Source organism: Trifolium pratense, linkage group LG7 (assembly GCF_020283565.1).
Source record: "Trifolium pratense cultivar HEN17-A07 linkage group LG7, ARS_RC_1.1, whole genome shotgun sequence".
Classification (NCBI taxonomy): domain Eukaryota; kingdom Viridiplantae; phylum Streptophyta; class Magnoliopsida; order Fabales; family Fabaceae; genus Trifolium; species Trifolium pratense.
In genome coordinates, this window is record NC_060065.1 from 41,945,800 (window position 1) to 41,968,675 (window position 22,876).

The window sequence follows — 22,876 nt, forward strand, 5'->3', positions numbered from 1 at the left end:
GTCAAATTGACATCATTTGAAGTTTTGATTTCATGTGTATTTTCAATATTGATGTAATCTTTTATTTTATTTATTTATTTTTTTACAATTATGTATAAATTATATGATTTATAAATCCAACAAAAATAAAATAAAAGTATGACTTTTAAAAAAAATATAGGGCACCAAACTCAAACTTCTGACAGGGACTCAAAATCTCAGGGACGACCGTAACTAGAAGAGAGATTTGCTAATCTGAAGCTTACGGTAAAAGTAGCTAAAGTCTAATCAAAGATTATTCCGTCAAGATTGAAACACATGAGTTTTTTTGTGAATGATTCATCTCTAATTGAAATCTATTAACTATAAACACAACTTGTGTTTTTTCCGCCAAACCCGAAATTAAAGCGATAAAGCGGTTTTAATTTACTTTTTTTTTGGCAATTTTTTTAATTTACTTTTTAACTATAAAAACATAGAAACAAGGTTCATGAAGATTTCGTGAAAAAGAACTTCACTATATATATATATATATATATATAGCACCGCTCTTCTCTTTAACACAAGTACATAAATATGGTCAATTAGGTAAAAAAAAAATTTCCTTTAATCCGTTTGGTGCGTAGGATAAGAGACATCTTATTATGTTTCAATCTAGTGTTTGGTGATGAAATATGATATGAAAAGTTAATCATGAAACTTATCCTATCATAGCTCTCTAGTTAAACATATTATCCTGATTTTGAGCTGAGTTATCAGCGGGATAAGATAACATAATAATTTATTGATTTATTCTATAAAATATATTTTAAACTTTAGTAATTTTTTTAAAAATAATAAAATGAAATTAATAAAATATAAATAAAAAATAATTTGATATTAAATAAAAATAATTATTTTTTAAATATATACATAGTTTTCTCACAAGGGTAATTTTGTAATTTACATAATTTAAAAAATCAAAATTCTACTAAAATTAGAATATTGGTTGAATATCTTATATATATACTAACTATTAATCGTAAGCTAGTATATCCTTTGTGAGTTAGACTTGAGAGTTGAGATACATTTCATTTGTCAAGAAAAAAATTGAGGGTTTCATTTAAGAGAGATTGACACAGGTAAAAGATACCCTCTCCTTCCCAAAATTCTACTAATTTATATACTCACCTTGATAAAATGCTTCGAAAGGAAAGGTGTGTTTGTATGAATGCTCCTTAATTACCACCTAATAAGACAAAGTTCCATTAAACAAATATACATTGAGAGGAAATGTGTAGAATAGCAACATAAACATTCAAGATGAGACTAAGGAGGAAAAAATATCAAACAAAGTGTATTGTTTAGTTCTTTGTGGATTGGTGATATATAAAATGAGAGATATGGAACATCACCTAAACAACTCAAATGTGGAGACAGTTTGTTTTTATGAAACTCGAATGTGGATTGTTAAAACAAATATAGGAAAACACGATAGACACCATTAATGAAGAACACATGATGTGCAAAACTTTAATAAAGAATAATTAATGAAAGACTCATCCTTCATATTCGCAACAATTGCAATGGTGAATGTTCAAATTCAATGTATAATGAGAAGCAACCATCACATTTGTTGGAGGCTAGCACTATGCATTTATGAATCACATTTACAATATTTATATTCTATATATAGGGTATGTTTTTTACCTGCAAAAGGAGAAATACTTCTATGGGCACAAACCCAAATTATACTGGTTAGACACACTCACAAAATTTAATAAAAATAAAGCAAAATTGGTTAAAGTGATGTGACAACTTTATTTTTCTTTTAATTTTTTTAGTTTGTATGAGTGTGCCCAAGTTTTGTGCTCAAAAGTTTGTGCCCAAGCAAGTGTTGCTCTGATAACAAGTTGTCTCTGCAATGCCATGTAATATGTATGCAACTCATAGATATTTTACTCCAATGGTGATACCACTTTTTGAATATCATACATTAATGATAAACAGTATTGTTTTGACATATATGGAAGTTATTTAATTAGATTTATATACCAAAAATAAAAACAACATCAATTTAAGGTACTGATATCATCAATTTTGATACCATCTGTGACACGTCATGGAACTCCAATGATAAAAAAGTTAAGGTGTCGTATCATTAGTCTATGAAACTCTCTTAGATAAATTTATTCGAGATGCTCTAATACACAATAAGACAACAACAATTTTTAAAATATTGAACAATTTATTATTTTGTACGAAGTTGGTTGAAAAATGATATTTGGATATTTTAGACAACCTGCACTTGAGAGAAAAAAGTTGTCATGTGGTCTTGTGCGAGATAAGAATTTCAGTTTTGTTCATATATATGCCCTCTAATTTATCCGGGGCTTGAAGGGCCGTTCTATTAGCACACATTTTATGATGGACCAATACTTTAAAAAGTTGAGACTTCTTTTGCCACCCTATTCACTTTCTTGCGCGCCCTACAAATTTATCAAAATACTCCCGTCCGCTACTTAGATAATAAACACCCCCCAAAAACACACTATCTTTATAACTTCCGCTACTTAAGTAGCGGACGACATTCACAAAAAATTATCATTTTTATAACGTCATCTACTTAAGTAGCGGAAGGGTAAAACAGAAAAGATGTAGGGCGCACGAGAAGGCTGTAGGGTGGCAAAAGTAAATCTAAAAAAAGTTAGCTCAAATAAAATTAGGCCTTTTGGCCTAGCCTATTTAGCCTATATAAAAAGAGAATTTTTTTTGCTACCCTACCACCTTCCCTCTCGATCTATTAATTTCCTAGTTTACCCTTTCACTACTTAAGTAGTGGACGTGTAAATGATGTCGTTTTGTTTTTCTCAAATTTCTCTTTTTTATAACGTCCTCTACTTAAGTAGCGAACATAATCCACTACATAAATAGCAGACGGGGGTACTTTGATAATTTTGTAGGGCGCACGAGAAAATTGGTAAGGTGCTAAAAGAAAATTTCATATAAAAATTGGACCGGATCATGCTAGTCCGTTGGATTTCCTGCTGGCCCACTATCAACATTTTTATGTCACTTTTGTAAAAATATTACTAATAAAAACTTTAAAAATTATATTTAAATATGTAAACATATATTGAAAAGATACTGGTAAAAATATATTTAAATACGTAAACATCATAAAAAGAGATACATTTAACTACGATTTATAAGTTTATAAATTATTAATTTGTTTCTAATTTCTTTTGACAGGAATGAAACTAGAGTTTATTTTATATTTGGTGAATTCAATCATATCTTAAGAAATTAATAATTGTGAAGAACTAATACATCAAAACAACATAAAAAACAAAAAAATAAATAAAATAATCCATTAACCCACATGAGCCACATGGGTCAGTCCGAGCTCACTAATATGTAGCATAATCATAAATGGGCCGAAACAATTTTACCCATTTATGCAGCGTGACAGCGAGGACGAGGATTGCTGATGTGGTTTGGTAGTAACATTTGATTTCTAAAAATAGTGTAAAATCCATTGATAATTTTTTTTCTTCAAGTAGTCTATATAGTGGCTAAAGGTGAATAAGTGGTGTATTTGGGTTCGAACTCCCGCTCCAGCATATATAATGTGATTTTTTTTACCAACTGAGCTAAATTTACATGACAAAATTCATTGTTATTTTTATATTATTTATTTATTACAATGATAAACCGTGGAAATTTATGCAAGATTTAATTGGATTGGTGATTTAATAGATTTGTTGCCTTAACTATGAATACTACAGCTCATGAAAGAACACAGTGGCCATATTATTACATTGAATTCCATTCAATATTGATGTGCAAAAGTCTCTACTGCTGAATTCATAGTCATAGTTGTCAGCATGTTAGCTTGTTGCACTTGTATTTTACTGATTTACTGATTTGCATTTATAATTTGTGGCCCCCTTTCTATAATTTTGGGTGGCCTATTCAGCAAACATATAATTTTGAGCCTAATTTGAATTCTTAAAAACTATTGAATTCAACTGTTATTTTTTTTTTTTTTTTTTTGAGCCTGATTTACTGATTTGCATTTGTGGATAACTTGTTCTAATTTAACAGAGTGCAATTTTGGAAGATTATAACATGCATCATTACTTTATCAGCTGTAATACACTTAGTGGGAGCTTAATATGTTTAAATATATATGATTGTATTAAAAAGCGATTTTTGGGCGTAAACTCAAAGACTATAATCCTTCGAAATATATATAGAAAACCAATTAAAGGACTGATATCTCTCAACAAACATTTTTTTTATTACATTATGAGCATTCTAATAGTACAATAAACTATTTTATAGTTCTTCGACTTTACGTAGAATTATATGAGCACCATATTGTGGTTGAAGCGTAATTACCGCATTTGGAGCATGAGCATAACTTGGAGAAAGTTCAAATGAGAAATGTTGTAAAATCAATGTTATTGCCATCTTTGCTTCCAACATGGAAAAAATTTGTCCAATGCAAATTCTAGGACCCCCTCCAAATGGAAAGAATGAATTTCTTCCATTTGTTGCTTTTAAAACACCTTCAGAAAATCTCCCAGGATTGAACACTTTAGCATCATCACCCCATAGTTCACAATCATGGTGAACCAAAACTATCGGTAAGGAAATCTCCACTCCCGCCGGTAATGTCAGGCTTCCCAGTTTCACATCTTCATTAACACTTCGACCAAGCATGATTACTGGTGGGTATAATCTAAGAACCTCATAAAGAATCATGGTCACCTGTCTCAGAAAGAGTTATCGTTATGCCAATGTAAGTATCAAAGCATGGATTTAGTGCAATAACTGTTTCGTGCAGTTATTTTTATGTAATCTAAATCGTCTAAACTTAGATTAATGGCCAAGATCAAAATCTTCGTGTAACGAATCTTTTGTTTACAGTAGTAGAACCAATTAAATTAAAGCATATACTCTTTATAATGAAGGGAAGGAGGTATTTTTACTTGGGCACAAACCCAAGAAAAAATTACTTTTTATCATTTTTGAGTGTGTGCCTAAATACTTTTTTCTTGGGTTTGTGCCAAACTAAGTATTTCTCCGAAGGGAAGAACACAATACTTACAATCTTAAGATGACTTAGTCCATCAAAATCTGGCTTTTTGTTGCCGAAGACTTGTATTACTTCCTCCCTTGCACGCGCTTGCCAATCAGGATACCTACTCAACAACACCATTGTCCAAACAAGCAAAACTGAAGTGGTTTCTTGCCCTGCAAAGTAGAATAGCTTGCATTCCTCTATTACGTCGTCAAGATTCATTCCGACATTCTTATTGTTGCCATGTTCTTCCTTTTCCTTGTGATTTGACTCCAAAAGTATGCCTAATAAATCATCCTTAGTTGATTCACCCGCCTTTAGTGCAATCTCTCGTTTGTTAATCATATCGGTCAGGGAAGCTTTAATATCTCTGGCAATTTCTTTCATCCTCCTATGGGTAGTAGTTGGTACAAACCTTCAAAATAAACATAAACAGTCCTCTAATTGATATGATATAAACGAGCACTATACTATAAACCATTGATTAATAATCAATAGTTGTTATTACAAACACATGTAAAACAAATCATGCTAAAGGTAGTTTTTCGAATAAACTCATTTCTCAAGCTTGATCTTGCATTATTCAACAAGAAGTGTTATACACAAATTAGACTTACCTCCATCCAGGGATGTAAACATTTGCAATAACTTTTTTTGTAAGTTCAGCTTGTTCGGTTTGAAGTTGAAATATTCTTTTTCCTTCTTCATAACTACTTCCAAATGCTGTTCGAGAAATAACATCACTCGCCAAACTTTGAAGGAAAGGCCATACGTCCATTTCACATGTTCCATCCGATGACAACATTATGTCCCATTTCTTAATCAAATCATCACAACTTTTGAAGAATATCGGTAACATGATCTGTGACATAAGCGATAAACCAAGAGTTAAAATTTCATCAACTCAAACTAAACCCATGTGCATTAAGAATTCAAATAAAGTTTTAATTTGTTTTAAACCTAACTTCTAGAAACACAAACTTGCCTTCAATTTTTCTAAATGGAATGCCGGATTGATTATCTTTCTGTGCTTGCTCCATTGTTCTCCCTCAAGGCTTACAAGACCATAAGCTAGTAACTTGACAAGCGGATTCGATTGAGGCTTTGGGAAGTCGTAGTTTTTGTTAAGTACATCTTTAATTAGCTCAGGATCTGAGATGTTCACCCTTGGTACTGGTCCAAACCACATAAAAGAATTCTTTCCTGCAAACCAAAGAAATTCAAAAAGTATTCGAACATCAAGAATTGATGAGAATACGCAACTTATTATAGTCTGTTATTTGTAGCCATTCAAATCTTTCAGTCAAAACCTGAACTATGATGCAGAATAGTGACATATTGATCTAACACAAGCATGATCTGTGATCACAGTAACCATCATTAAGATTAGGAATGTTAATGATTTATATCAAGTTTAATGAACCAAAACAGATATCATTCATTCCAAACTGAGTTGTGAAATATCAGTAGGAAGTTAGTTAGGATGATTATTGGTACTTACTAGCTACTTAGTAGAAGGTAGTTAGTTAGGGAGGTTAATTAAGAAGGTTGATTTGGCAAAAATCGTTAAGAAAAACAACAACAAACTCTTTCTTCCTTCAATGGAAATGTCTGGTGTTTTTCTATTCTAAAAAATTGTTAAAAATTGTATATTACAAGAGTATTATCCCATACATATATATTAGTCTCATTGCAGGGTTGCAGGGTTGAGGAAGATGTTTCTTGAACCATACATAGGTTTGATTGAGTTGATTTTGGCCAAAACTTGGATCAGAACTATAGGGTACTCCAATTTGGGTTTAGCGGGAGAATTTCCAATTACAATATTAGATCGGGTAGGGTTAACCCACCCAAGTTTTTAAATTGCGGTTGCGGTCGTGGATGTGGTAACAATTGCGATTATTTCAAATGCGGTAACAAGTTTTTAAATTGCCTGATGCGACTTCTGATGCGGTTACGATGCGGTTGCGGAGGCTACCGCATCCGCAATACTGCGGCCGCAATTACGGATGCGAACCACAATTTAAAACCTTTTACCACCCATTTCCGGATCGACCAGATTGGTAGTGGGGGTAACCCACCACTTTTTTAAAAAAAATATGATGTAATATAGTTTTTATTAAATCTGTATTATAGGGCCGGGTTGGGTTGAGTGGATTTCAAGACAAACTATTGAAACCAAAACCCAACTTAAGAGAGATGATCGAAATTTGAACCAAATACATCAATATTTATTCACCGACTTTAATTATCTTGTCTTGTATATATCCCTCAAGAAGGGAGTATGATATTGTCCCTCTTAATTAAACCTATCTAAAGTTTTGCGATTAATAATCACAATAATTAAGAGGGTAACTCAAAGCCAAGTGTCTAAGGAAAAATTCAATACCACAAAATACATAAAAATGGAAAAATTGAATAATCATTGTTGGGAATAAATTATACGACATAAACCTCTTACCAAAAAAATTAAAAAAAATTAAAAATATAACACATACCATATTTTGCAACACTATGCTGGATATAAGTAAACACACGTGGAACAATATCATCAGAAAGACTCATAGGTTTAGATGTTGCTTCCTTTCTCATCTTTAGAAGATCCTTTGCATCTCCAACTAAAAGTCTATATGAATTCCCTTTAAGTCCTTGTTCTCTTAGTAATTTTTCTAGCTTCTTTGGCTTTAACCATACCCAATTCAAAATCCTCCATGCACATGTCAGAACAAGTATCATCAAGGTGAAGAGAATTATTGCTGTAGTTGTAGCCATTAAAGAAATTGATGAATTAAAGATTTTATGGGAAGATGATAAAAGAAGAAGGTTCACACAGATTAGTGATGTAAAAAAAAGTATTTCTTAATATATGCTTTTCAATTGAAGACGCATGTCCTTCACTGTAACTTATTTTCTACTAATAAGCCAAATTTTTTTTTTAGGAAGCCAAATATATCACGAGTCCATTAAAGAATTTAATGTTTACTTTTGCGCGTTCACATTATGAAATGAGTTTATGTGATATTTATGTGGTATTTTTTATCTATCCAATTAACCAAAATTTTATGATAAAGATAAATGTTAAAAATGGCAAAAATACAAGGACAAACGACAAATTTAACCCAAACAATTAGTCAAAAAAGTATAAACAAGTATTTCTTGTTATTATTTATTAACATATGTGTAATTGTAGTGTTTGTTTTTTGTGATTTATTCTAGTAACAATTTTTCTTATTCTCTAAACACTACACCTACTTAAAAAGTTTTTAGTAATATATTGATCATTTGGTTTTTTTTTAAAAAATTATAAGAAATCTAGAATAAAAATTTATATTGTAAAGGCAATTTATTCATTTAGGGAATTAAATACATAACCTTTTAAGATAATTTTTATCAATTTTGAATGAAGAGTAAGTGTTAGCATTTGCTTAAAAATAAAATTTGAATATTATATTTGTTATTTTATTTATAAGAAAGTAGGGGCAAGATAGTAAAACAAGAATAATTAATTGGGTTGGTAGGATAGAATAGAAACATCACAAGATATGCTTCAAGTTCAATGAACATAGTAGACTAAGACTTTTTTTGTCGGTTTCACATTTATGATTCATATGTCTTACCCTTTTTTCTAACCCATTATTAGGATCATTTATTCCTACGGCTAGCTACTTCAGTCTCAAAAATATTGGCTTAACTACATATTTGGTCCCTTACGTTTATTTTAGGTTTTAATTTGGTCCCTTACGTTTAAAAAGTATCAATTTGGTCCCTTACGTTTATTTTAAGTTTCAAGTTAGTCATTTCCGTTAGTTTTGTCACTAACACCGTTTGAACAGTACACGTGTCAGCGTGTCCAAGTGCCACGTGTCAGTCCACGTATGCAAATTGACTGTCACATGTGACAAAATTGACGGAAATGACCAACTTGAAACCTAAAATAAACGTAAGGGACCAAATTGATACTTTTTAAACGTAAGGGACCAAATTAAAACCTAAAATAAACGTAAGGGACCAAATGTATAGTTAAGCCAAAAATATTTGAGGGCTGGCTAAGACCAAAGCCACTAGGAAAATACTCTTTCCTACACAAATACTAAAGTTTTAATATTGTAAAAACAAAAAAAAAACACTAAAGTTTTAAGTGAAGAAATGCAAGAATAATCTTCCAAGAAACACTAAAGTTTTAACTTTTTTTTTTTGTCAAAAAAAAAAGTTTTAACTATTTTAAAATGATGCATTTAACATGTTCTTGTATTTCTTGTTGAAATCCTTTCGTCAATTGTCCGACCTAATCAAATTTTTTGGGTTGGATTGGGTGGATTTGACCGGGTTGACTGAATTTGCCCAATCCATGTACATCCCTAATAAGAGGAGTTGAACTCACGCGGTTATAAGATATTTTCTCCCGCCACTATTGTAACTTTACTTTTTAAATTTATTGAAACTAAAGTATTTGTTCATTTTTTTTACTTAAATGCAGTTTTGGTCCTCGTATTTTCAAATTTTTTTAAGTTTTGGTCTTTCTATTTTAAAAATCAACTTTTTTATCCCCCTATTTCAAAAAATTTAGACTTTGCCCCCACTCCAATTGGGAGTCGATTTTGATCATGTGGCAATGTCAATTATGTTGGCAAATAACACGTGGATTAAACAATTACACATGCCATTATTTTTTAATTTTGTCTTTTTTTACGGCATTGTTTAATTCAATTTCAATAATGAATATATTACAAAATATTTAATTTATTATATAATATCTTTATTGAGGTAAATAACATTTTATTGAATGTAAATATTTTTTAATAAATTAAATAATAATGACATGTGTACTTTGATTTATCTACATGTCATTTGCCACATCATAATTGATTTGATTATATCATCAAAATTGACTCCAAATTAATGTGGGGATCAAAAGTTAAAAAATTTAAAATAGAAGGTCCAAAAAGTTGAATTTTAAAATAGGAGACCAAACAACCTTACTTGAACAGGATCTGTTCTATAGGATCGTACTACTATATCCTTGATTTCTAAGGAGGCAAGAACACAAAATAGGGGACCAAAACTTTAAAAAAATATTAAAAATAAAAGAGGGAGGGAAGTACTATTAACTCTTTACAAATACGAACAACATACATTGGCAATTAATTATAGACGGACAATAAAGTATTTAATTGTGCATCTCTAGGCGTCCTATTTTAAAGAGAATGAATAATTGAGCTATTTTTAATAATTAAAAAAAATATTATGTATTAAATAGTCTAAATTACTCCGACCCAAATTGAATTACTCAGTTGACTGTTGTACATTATTCACACATTTTAGTTTGACCATATTTTTCTACTAGTAAATAAAAATAAAAATTAGCATATAAAATGTTATTGGATTTGTCTTGAGTATTTTCAAAATATTAACTTTTTATAATATTTATACTATCACGCAATTAAAGATATTAATCGTCAAGTTATGCATTGACATACGTGAACTAGTCAATTGGGTGACTCATTTTAGGACGGTGAGAGTAATACATAATATCCCCTTTGTCCCAATATATAAAACTTACTTTAACTAAATGTACTATTTATTTATCTTGTTTTACCCTTTTTTTTTTAATAACATACAGATGTAAACATTAGCATATAAGATCTTATTTGATTTGTTTTGATGAGTATTTTCAAAATATTAAGTTTTTATAATTTGAACAAATAGACAATTAAAAATATGAGGAGTGCTAGCAACACACTCTTTAACAAACACACTCTAACACACTCTTTTCTATTGGTTAAAATTTATATGGGTCCCATAAAAGTTATATGGGTCCACATTTTTTTGAGACCCATGTGAATTTCAACCAATAAAAGAGAGTGTGTTGAAGTGTGTTTGTTAAAGAGTGTGTTGCTAGCATTATTCTTAAAAATATTAGTGTTCAAAATTGTGTATTAATAATTTTGTGTATTGACGTAAGTGTAGTGGTCAACTAGATGTTAAATTTTGGTACGAAGGGAGTAGTCATTAGTGGAGTAGTTAGGTATTTGATCATATTTGTACTTGATTAGCCTATTAGCCTGTTGAAAAATGTAATGGTCAATATGCCGGTGCACCAACCTGTCGAGGGGGCAAGCCCGAGGTGGGTGGCCCGCCCCTTTTTTAAATGCGTTGATGGTGGGGTGGATTGATATGTTTTGCAACTTCTAATTACTACTACCTTCGTCTCTATGTAAATCTCTTTAATTTTTCTTTGTCATTATTTTTTATAAGACTTCTTTCATATTTTCAAAGACATTAATTATTTCATTCCCAACATACCCTAATTAAAGTGCATATTTTTTTTACAATCTATCTGTGTCAACTTTTTTTCTTCCTACAATCTGTAATAAATACAGTACTTTAGAAAAAGCGATAACTTATTCTCTTTCTTGAAGGTTAAAATTGTAAAAACAATATCAATTGTCAACAAATTTAATGTCGGAGTCCACTTTCTTAATTTACGCAATTTTCTCAATGAAGTCTTATAATTAAGGACGGAGGTAGTATTATTTACTACATCCATCCAATATATTGAGTAACATCAATGTGGTTTATTGAATTGGATTGAATGGATCGCAATCCAATCTACTGCATAAGATCAATGGAGTAATATGATAGTTATTTTGGAAGCAATAAACGGATTAGGCTCCCACACTAAGTGTGTAGTAGAGAATACAACTAGTTGCAATAAACATATTAGGTACAGCACACCCTTTTCTGTGCTCTAGAAATAGAACATATAGAAAGTACCAAGATCGATAAAATAGTTTGCACTCCCTCCAGAAACAAATATAAGTAAAAAAAAAACACTTCAAATTTTGATCACTGTTATAAGCAAAAACTAACTACTTTTAAACTAATTAATACTATTATTCATAATATTCAGCACCTTACATTTGCATTGCATTCAATTATCTACTACTCCCTCTATCCCTTATTATAAACTCTTATTGGTATTTTTCATGCATATTAAGAAAAGTTGATAGTATTAATATGTACTTTTGGGTGTTTCATTTACTATATTGTCATTGATGAAAAAATTTATTTGTACGTGATTTTTGGGATTCCAATGTAAAGTATGTATAGGGTTATGTTTGAAAAAATATTAATAAATGTGTCTAGGAATTTCAAAATGAACTTATATTTAGGGACAAAGTTTATATTTTAAAGGAGGTTTATAATTAGAGACGGAGGAGTAACTACTAACAACCATCCTAACTATCTTCGTACTGTTATTTCGAACTCAAGAATTTTGTTGGTTATTCCTCGTATCAGCTTCTACTATTAGAGATTATCGGTGTAGTATGAACCAAAATTCAGAATATTCTTAATTTATCAATTAGATTTAGAGTGAATTCTCTCACAAAAAACACAAAAAAACTTAGTCGCTCACAAAACACACTGAGGCACATTATTCTCTAAGCTACAATTCATCCACAAACCATCTTTTGTTCGTTCATGTAGGAAGAAGCAACTAGTTATGGATGATCGATCAGTGAGAATGACATATTTTTTGTGCATCACTGATCAGTGATCATACTTGCCACTAGGTTTTGAACATTGCGTGTGATCTGCGACTTTGCACTCCTCTATCTTACCACTTTTTGTATATCTTTGTACCGTAGGGAAGAATTCTTTTATCTGGCTTAGACCAGTACCAAGGTTGAATATCACTGATCCTGAGATAATTAAAGATGTACTTAACAAATACTATGACTTCCCAAAGCCAGATGCAAATCCGCAAATCAAGTTACTAATTAAAGGTCTTGTAAACCTCGAGGGAGAACAGTGGAGCAAGCACAGAAAGATAATAAATCCTGCATTCCATGTAGAAAAACTGAAGGCAAGTTTCCCTAAGTGACAAGATAATATAGATATAGATTTTACCTAAGTGACTAGCTCGCCGTTTTAAAATATGTTACAAAACATTATTTTAATTCTTAATGAACACGTGCTTAGTTTGACTTGACGAATTTTAACTCTTGTTTATCTTTTACGCCACAAATCATGTTACCAATATTCGTCAAAAGTTGCCATGATCTTATTGGCAAATGGGAGACTATTTTGTCATCCGATGGATCATGTGAAATGGATGTATGGCCTTTCCTGCAAAACTTGGCTCAAATTCAGGATAAAAATTATAACTAGAGAGACATGATAAGATAAACTTCAGGATTAGCTACCATATCCTGTTATGTCACCAAACACTGGATTGAGACAGGATATAATATAGTTATCATATCATGTCTCTTATCCTATGCACCAAATGAGCCCTAAGTATTTTGTTCCTTTTTACTAATTTTTGTTATTTGTTTGGTTGGATTTGTGTCAATTGCTTGGTTTCATTTGTATTAGTTGTTATTGAATTTTTTGTTCCACTCATGAACAAAGAGGTTCTAATTCACAACAATTGAGACATATCGTGGGATTTAGGTTCAGATTTAATTTGTTAAGTGAGCATTAAAGGGATCCAAGTGAGATATTGATAAGTTTACTACATATAATGACTTTGTTTTTTTGTTTACAATGAGTCGGAAATCTAACCCAGAACTTATAACGTACTACTCAAACCCTTCAATACAATACAAACCTAGTGACTTAGATATAATGACTTTTATTTATAGAAGGTCAAGATGCAAGCAATTTGGGTCAACAAAAATGTAAAAGATGCATTGAAAGGTGAGACATTGATGCTAAAAACCTTTATGGAAGTGCAAAAGACGATAGGATAACATTTATGGTGTCATTAGTTTTTTTTTTATAATTAGCTTTATGGTGTCATTAGTTAAACTGCTAAAAAAATCAGATTTATTGTATGATAACTACAAAAACATTTGATAAAAAAATAAAATAAAACTCATATGATGTTTAATTTTAGCCACCTGACTATTTGATAAAAAAAAACAAAAAACAAAAAAAACTCACATTTTCAATTTCAAAATCCTATATTTACATTCCAATACATATAGCATTTGAAACAAATTTTTTGATGCACTCAAGGTGTTTTCGAGTTAAATGTAAAAAAAAAAATACTAATCCATCAAAGTATAGAGAACCACTTAAGGGTTGATATCTCCAAACAAATTGTCTTTTATTATATGACGAAGTTCTATTTTTTCATTATGAGCATTCTAATAGCACAATAAGCTATTTATAAATTTTATAGTTACAATTTTCGTAGAATTATATGAGCACCATATTGCGGTTGAAGCGTAATTACCGTAACAGGGGCATGAGCATAGGTTGGAGAAAGTTCAAATGAGAAATGTTGTAATATCATTGCTATTGCTATCTTTGCTTCCAATATGGAAAAGTTTTGTCCAATGCAAATTCTAGGACCCCCTCCAAATGGAAAAAATGCATTTTTTCCATTTGTTGCTTTCAAAACACCTTCAGAAAATCTCTCAGGATTGAACACTTTAGCATCATCACCCCATAGTTCTATGTCATGGTGAACCAAAATTATCGATAACAAAAGTTGTACTCCGACAGGTAATGTTAGGTTTCCAAGTTTCACATCTTTGTGAGGAGTTCGAACTAACGTGATTATTGATGGGTATAACCTAAGAACCTCATACAAAATCATGGTAACCTGTCTCAAAGAGTTATGTCCAGCGTAAGTATCAAAGCGTATATTGTTTATTAAGAACGGAAGAAACAATACTTACAATCTTAAGATGACTTAGCCCATCAAAATCTGGTTTTTTGTTGCCGAAAACTTGTAATACTTCCTCCCTTGCACGTGCTTGCCAAACAGGGTACCTACTCAACAACACCATTGTCCAAACAAGCAGAACTGCAGTGGTCTCTTGCCCTGCAAAGTAGAATAGCTTGCATTCCTCTATTACATCTTCAAGATTCATTCCGACATTCTTATTGTTGTCGTTTTCTTTGATTTCCTTGCGATTTGATTCCAAAAGTATACCTAATAAATCATCCTTAGTTGCTTCACCTGCTTTTATTGCACTCTCTCTCTTGTTAATCATATCGGTAAAGGAAGCTTTAACATCTCTAGCAATTTGCTTCATCCTCCTATGGGTAGGAGTGGGTAGAAACCTTCAAAATAAACATAATTAGTCCAGTAATTAATATGATAGGAAGGCGTTGCTATTTCCAGAATGCATGTTGTCTTCTAAAGTGACCAGTTTACTTAGAATATACAATACGATAAACCATTGATTAATTAATAAATCAATAGTGTTATTATAAGCACAAAAAGTCTAACATATTTTTATCCCTCACTGAACTACAGAACAACTTTTTGTTCTAAGTACAAGTTGTCTAAAATACTAAAATGATATTTTGTTTACCAAACATCATACAAAATAAAAATATGCTCAACACCTTAAAAGTTTGTTCTTTGTTGTTTCGTCTAGTACTTACATTTTGCAAATCAAATGGACCCTCGAGAAGACAAATCTCCATTTACTATATCTCATCTTTCCTTCACAATGATCAGTTAGAAATGTGCACATATTGATTTTTAATGGTGCTTGTTACTTGCTAATAGTACAATTAATGTATGTTAAATAGAATAAAACTCATTCCACCAACTAAATCTTGCATTAATCAACAAGAAGTTCGATACACGAATTAGTCAATTACCTCCATCCAGGGATAGAAGCTTTCAGCATAACTGTTTTTGCAAGTTCAGCTTGCTCGATTAGAAGTTCAAATATTCTCCTTCCTTCTTCATAACTACTTCCAAATGCTGTTCGAGAAATAACATCACTTGCCAAGTTTTGAAGGAAAGGCCATACATCCATTTCACATGATCCATCTGATGACAACATTGTCTCCCATTTGCTAATCAGATCATCACAACTTTTGAAGAATATTGGTAACTTGATCTGTTGTGTAAAAGATAAAGAGGAATTAAAATCATGTTTTGTAACATATTTTAAAACGACAAGCGAGTTACTTAAAGGGAAACTTGCCTTCAGTTTTTCTATATGGAATGCAGGGTTTACTATCTTTCTGTGCTTGCGCCACTGTTCACCCTCGAGGTGTATAAGACCTCTAATTAGTAACTTGGCAACCGGATTCACATCTGGCTTTCGGAAATCGTCATATTTGTTAAGTACATCTTTAATTAGCTCAGGATCTGCGATGATCAACCTTGGTACTGGTCCAAACCAGATAAAAGAATTCTTCCCTGCAGTATAACGATATTCAAAAAGAGATAAGTATGATCACTGAGCAGTGATGACTATTACCATCACTGATCAATGATGCACCAAAAATAGATGTCATTCTTTCCTAAAGCAATTAGTACAATTAATGCAGATGACATGCTATCATGTTTGAGATCGATCATCCATAACTAGTCGCTTCTTCCTACATGAACACAGGATGGTTTGTCGATGAACTTTAGCTCAGAGAATAATGTGTCTCAGTATGTTTTGTGAGTGACTGAAATGAGAGTATGAGACTTTACTCTAAATCTAATTGATAAGTTAAGACTTTATTCTACAAACTATTTGTTCCATCTTGGTATTTTCTGTGTTCTCTTTTTAGAAAAACTGTGCCTAAAGCAAACATAGAGAAAGAAGTTGTATATGTTTATGGGTCTTGGGACACATGTTAAAGATATACCAAAATAGAAATTCATCATTTAATGATACAAAAAATTTAATGCTTCAAAACTCAAAAGTCAAAATGCACAAATTAGCATTTAAGAATTTCTATTTTTACTTCCTTAACATGTGTCTTAAGGGCACAAGTTAACATTCTCCTATGTTTATTACTTCCAAAATAACTAGTATCATATTACTCCATTGATCTTAGGAAGTAGATTGGATCGCGATTCATTCAAACCATTTCAATAAACCACATTGATCTTGCAAAATAGATTGGATGGATGTTGACAAAAATGAGCCAGCAGGCAGGCAACCTGCCCCATCACTGTCCCATTTTTTCAGCAGGCTAGCGGGCTATGTTGCCCCATCACTGCCCCATCACTGCCCCATCACTGTCCCATTACTGGTACGCGGTACGATATTTTTAGAAAATTTAAGGTATGGGTACGCTAATATAAAATATTAAAAAATTAATTTTTAAGTGAATTATTATCATTATACTTTGAAGATTTAATTTTTTTTGGTACACCGTCTCAACTATTTTCATAAAAAATGAGAGATAATTGAAATATAATAAAAAACTATAATATTTTAAGAGATTTTTCGACCGCTAATATATTTTCTCCGTATTCATCATCATAAATCAACCAAATAAAAATGGGTACGAAATTGGTGCATACCACACGAATACCATGGAGTATCTGGTTCGGGTACTTCACCATTTTAGGATTACCCAGCGGGGCTGGCCAAGTACAGATAAGATCAAATACTTTATTTTTGTGCGGTGGATGCAGCACTGCACCATATCTCATTCCATACTTTATTTTTTCTGCTCTGGATGCAGCACCACACAGAATATGATCCAAGTACATATGTTTATTTTCCACTAATATACTATTTTTCACTAATATCTCTATTTTATTTCAACTACCTAACTACTTCACTAACTACTATTCATAAGAATATTTTAGTACAATAAACTTTTTTTATTAATAAAAACAACACAATTAATCATTGTCTTAAGAAGTGAGCAAAACTAAAATGGGACGCCTAAACTAAGGCATTAGGTTTAAGTGGTTAATGAGATCCTCTAGGACGAATTGTTTGAGATAACCTAAGTTCGACCATTGGTAAAAAAAATTATTGGCTAGACTTTACTTGCCCACGGCCAAATTCTGGATTACCAGTCCTTGAAACCAAAGAGTTAATACAAAAAATTCACTTTTCAGACTTATTGAATAACTATAACAGGAAGACCATAAATTTGAAAAGTGATTGCAATTATGTCGCTACATAGGGTGAGTTCAACTTCTCCTGGAATTAATCCTGCAGCCAATTTGTTAACACAACTAAAAAAATAAATAAAGACATACCATGTTTTTGAAGACTTTGATGGATAAAGGAATACACACGAGGAACAATATCATCAGAAAGATTCATAGGTTTAGATGTTGCTTCATTTCGCATCTTTAGAAGATCCTTTAGAAGATTCATAGGTTTATATGAATCCCCTTTAAGTCCTTGTTCTCTTAGCAATTTTTCTAGCTTCTTTGGCTTTAACCATACCCAATTCAAAATCCTCCATGCACATGTGAGAACAAGTATCATCAAGGTGAAGAGAATTATTGTTGTAGTTGTAGTAGCCATTTCTGTGTAGACTGTAGAGTATTTGGGGGACGAAAGAAATTAGCGGAAGTTGATAAGAGAAGAAGGTACACACAAATTAGTGGGGTAACAAAGAAATGAAGACAAATAATTCACACCACATCCGTATATGTCATTTACTAAGATATTTCTAAAATAGGTGTTATATCAACATCAATTTTTTGTACAAAAATAAGATATCTTCTCTTTCTCTACTTACAGCATGGAATTCGAGACATAATTGTCGTATACAGCATTTGTTACTGTTAGATAATTGTGTTCGAATAATATTCGTGTTTCTAAAATTGCGTATCCCATCATATACATATCCAACATGTGTAAAATACTTCTCGATACGTATTGAAAAAATATCCAATAATTAATTTTTACTTTTTTAATAGAAAAATGATAATTTTAGTTAGGAGTGGACAGGACCCGCATAACCAAGCCAACCCAGTTAAACCGAACGGTTTTTTATGTTACGGGTCGGTTTTAAATGGATTTCGGGTTCAAAAAACAAGAAAATTGGTTTTTAATGGGTCTAGTCGGTCGGGTTCGGTTTTCTAAGTTACACCCATAGGTGACCGAACCAGCCCGAACGTGTCTTGTTATATGCGATCAATTACTGTATTTTACTGTGTAGTCAAGTATATTTAATAGTTTTTATTGGTAAGTAATTAATGCATTCAATTTTGACATATGGATAATAGCTGGACATTCACGTGTAATGCATACTTGGTACAGTTTCCTATAGTAGTACAAGCAAGTCTATTACTGTCAAATAAAAGCTAGATTAACTATTATTAATATTTATATTTATTATTATATACTACTCCATATTTAACATTATTTCCTTTAAAACTCATCATAATTCATAACCACACAATTTCTCTCTTCTTGGTTTCATGATTTCTTCATGCTGCAAACTTGTGATTTGTTTGTATCTCTATTGTTTCATTCTGTCTAACCATGTCTCCACCTGATCTCATCTTCTTCTTCTTATTTTTCTCAAATCATAGTATTTTTATGTTTTTATTACAATTTTTTAACCTGTTTTCATAGATCTGAGATTTATGATACTGGTTTTTTTTTTTTTTTTTTTTCATTTTGATGTATCATGGTATAGATCTGAACCATTCTTCTACTTTTTTTTTTAATCTTGCTTCTGAAATTTTTTCATCTTTTGAGTTCTTAACCGCATGAACCCAACCGGACAAACCCGTTACCCGTCAGACCCGAGACCCGAAAAACCGAAACAAAAAAGGGGTCGAAATGGGCCTAGTAATAGCAACCGTGGATTGGGCTGATTGGTGGTTTTGGGCCTGTACCGACCCAAACCGGCCCGTTGTCCACCTCTAATTTTAGTAGTGTGGATGTTTATTAATTGAGTTGAGTATCAAACATAGAATCTCTCATTGCTAGATCAACTTTATTAGAATATAGGTCTTGTAATCAAAGTGTAACAAACTAAATAGAGCATTAGCCTTGTTAGCTGTAAAATGCTGAGCTGGCACTAGGGTGTTAGCAAATAGTTAGGCCTTGCTGAGTTGACACTTAGTCAGTTAGAAAGTGCTGATGTGGCATTGCCACTTGTATCTGTATGTACAACTCTATTTATAGAGCTTATGGTAACTGTTCACATATGATGAATAGTACAATTGAAATGAAAAGCTTTCACAAATATTACTCTATCATTTTCCAATATGGTATCATGAGCCTTTAGGGTTCAAGAAACGCGTTCCGCAACAAAATTCCAAGATCTTCGTCTTCACCATCATCAATGGCGACTGATCCACAATCAGAATCAATTCCGGTGAACAACACCACCACGGATCTACCAAATACAAACAAAGAATCGACGAAATCGGGCTTGACTCACTCTCTCACCATCAAATTAGACGAGAAAAACTTTCTTCTATGGAGTCAGCAGGTAAATGGTGTCATTACCGCACATAACCTTCACCGTTTCATAGTTAATCCTGAAATTCCTCTGCAATTCGCCTCCGTCGCCGATCGATTGGACGGTAAGAACTCCGACGAGTACTAGAAGTGGTTATTCAAAGATCAATCGCTTTTCACTTGTCTTCTTTCAACAATTTCAGATGGAGTTCTTCCTCGCGTCTTAAGCTGGAAACACTCTTATGAGGTTTGGGAAAAGATTCATACCTATTTCAATTTTGTACTCAAATCACGAGCTCGTCAACTCAGATCTGAATTGAAGAACACAAAGAAGCACTCAAGAACGGTAAATGAATATCTCTTGCGCATTAAATCTATTGTGAATTCCTTGATAGTGGAAGTTATCCTTGAAGGATTAACGGAGGAATTCAATCCTTTCGTGATGATGGTTTACAGTAGGTCAGATACACCAAAAGTGGAGGACATTGAGGCGTTGCTCCTTCTTCAAGAATCACAGTTCGAAAAGTTTCGACAAGAATTAGCTAATCCAAGTGTATCAGCCAATGTTGCTCAAATTGAATCCAAGAATAGCAACCACAACTCTGATTCAGAAGGCCAAGACTCAGGAACTGAACATTACAATGTCAAAGCTCATCGCGGAAGAAGACGCAACAAAGGCAGAGGTCGAAGCTGTGGCAAAACTCAATTCACGCCCAATACTGGTAGGTATCAGTGACAAATCTGCTCAAGGAAAGATCATGATGCGTCAATTTGTTGGTACAGGTATGATCCCTCGTCTTCTAGACCTAATGCACGTGGTTCCAATGCTGGTAACAACCCTAGACCGCCACATTACAATCCCTACCCTCGCCCCTCTGCACACTTAGCTCTGCCTCAATACTACAACTCTATTCCAGACATAGATACCATCTCTACAGCATCTTGGTATCCTGACTCAGGTGCATCACACCACCTCACTTACAATCCCAACAATCTGGCCTATCGTACCTTATCAAGGGCATGATCAAGTCACTATGGGAAATGGCTAAGGCGTATCAATCAAATCTTTAGGTCAATAGAGTTTTTGCTCCCCTTATGATCGTAGTGTTCATCTAAAGCTTAATGACTTACTTCATGTTCCTAATATATCTAAAAATCTGTTATTTGTTAGTAAGTTTGCCAAATATAATAATGTCTTCTTTGAATTCCACCCTCATAACTGCTATGTTAAATCACAGGGTTCTAATCACATCTTACTGGAGGGCACTGTTGGACAAGATGGATTATACAAGTTCATGCCCTTTGAATTCAACCCTACTGCTCAGTCTAGTCCTTCTTTGCTCTTGAATAAAACTCCTAGTTTGTTTTCTAGTCATTTGTCTGCTTTGAATAAAAATATTCAATGTAACAATGCTTTAACCATTGGATATGTAGATAGTACTTTACATACTTGGCACCTAAGGTTAGGCCATGCCCATAATAAGGCTGTTCAAACTATACTAAAGTGGTGTAAAATTCATTTCTCTAATAAAACTACTACTTTTACTTGCATTGCTTGTTGTGTTGGTAAATCTCATCGACTGCATGCACCCTTATCTAACACTGTCAATACTAAACCCTTTGAAGTCATTCATTGTGACTTGTGGGGCCCTGCTCCTTTTAAGTCCTACTATGGGTATAACTACTACATCACCTTTGTAGATACTTACACCAAATACACATGGTCCTACTAATGGTGTCTCTACATGATTCCTCTCTCTCAATATTTCTATGAATAAATCAACATCTATTTATAGAAAAATATATGCCTAAATCCTAGAGACAAATATGTTTTAAAATAAAACAAATCCAAGTCAGAGTGTCCTCAAAGAAAATATTTTTTCCCAAAAAACAGCAAAACAACACATACTGTCAAAACGCGCTGCGCCTGGGCTTGAGCTCCATGCCCGGAGTATTTGAAAACGCGTTGATCGTGTGCTACACTCTGTTTCAATCTCTCGACCGGAAACACTCAAATGCTTCATGAATTCAGTTCGGATTCTAACTCATATTCTCATACATAATTAGAATCTAAGATCATTGCAAAGTTGTTCAGAATTTGAAATGCATTAAGTAAAGTCATTCATGAAATAACACTTACAGCCTAAGAGAGATTCAATTCAATAAGTAATATTACATTAGATTACAGCCTAAGTTTCATCCTAGATCCAACCTCTATGAGGGATTTAGCTCCTCAGAGCTCTTGATTCACTCCAAGCTCCAACTTCATGGTGAAAGCTCTCATGCTGCTGAATCCCTTAAGGCTATCCACTGGAATGCAGGATCAGACCTCAATTCTTGCCCAGAATCTCTGAAATGTAGTGATGAACTTAGGATTTTCGAACCCTTTCACAGAAAACTGACTTTTCAATATATATTGATTGCAACCACGCCGCGCGTCAAATCCATCACGCCGCGCGTGGTTGCTTCTCTTCATACTACGCCGCGCGTGTAACTGCTCCACGTCGCGCGTGATTAAGTCAGAGGAGAACTGATCGTCAACAACGTTATTATGAAGACTCTAGGGTTGGGTAATCATTCTATCACCTTGGGAAACACTTTCATATTGAATTTCTTGGTCACGAGAAGAAATTCGGGCTTAGGGTAGAATTAGGATCAAGGCTAATTCTTGTAAATCTTTTGG

At 32.6% G+C, this 22,876-nt stretch overlaps 1 protein-coding gene across 6 annotated transcripts in view; it reads right to left on the reverse strand.

The window, feature by feature from the left end:
- Positions 1-4,185: 4,185 nt before the first annotated feature.
- LOC123894994 (cytochrome P450 72A68-like) overlaps positions 4,186-22,876 on the reverse strand; it is an 81,181-nt gene continuing 62,490 nt past the window's right edge. Inside the window, exons 1-6 of one of the 6 annotated variants that reach the window (XM_045945158.1) lie at positions 18,242-18,427; positions 7,546-7,766; positions 6,033-6,250; positions 5,665-5,909; positions 5,075-5,462; positions 4,186-4,734 (exon numbers count right to left, since the gene is read on the reverse strand). In XM_045945158.1, coding sequence (XP_045801114.1) covers positions 4,300-4,734; positions 5,075-5,462; positions 5,665-5,909; positions 6,033-6,250; positions 7,546-7,766; positions 18,242-18,297 — 1,563 coding nt within the window. In that variant the 5' untranslated portion in view covers positions 18,298-18,427 and the 3' untranslated portion in view covers positions 4,186-4,299. Of the gene's footprint in view, positions 4,735-5,074; positions 5,463-5,664; positions 5,910-6,032; positions 6,251-7,545; positions 8,042-14,137; positions 14,664-14,739; positions 15,128-15,676; positions 15,922-16,008; positions 16,227-18,023; positions 18,576-22,876 lie in introns of those variants that run through there. The other 5 variants (XM_045945159.1, XM_045945161.1, XM_045945160.1 and 2 more) reach the window with 5 other exon arrangements.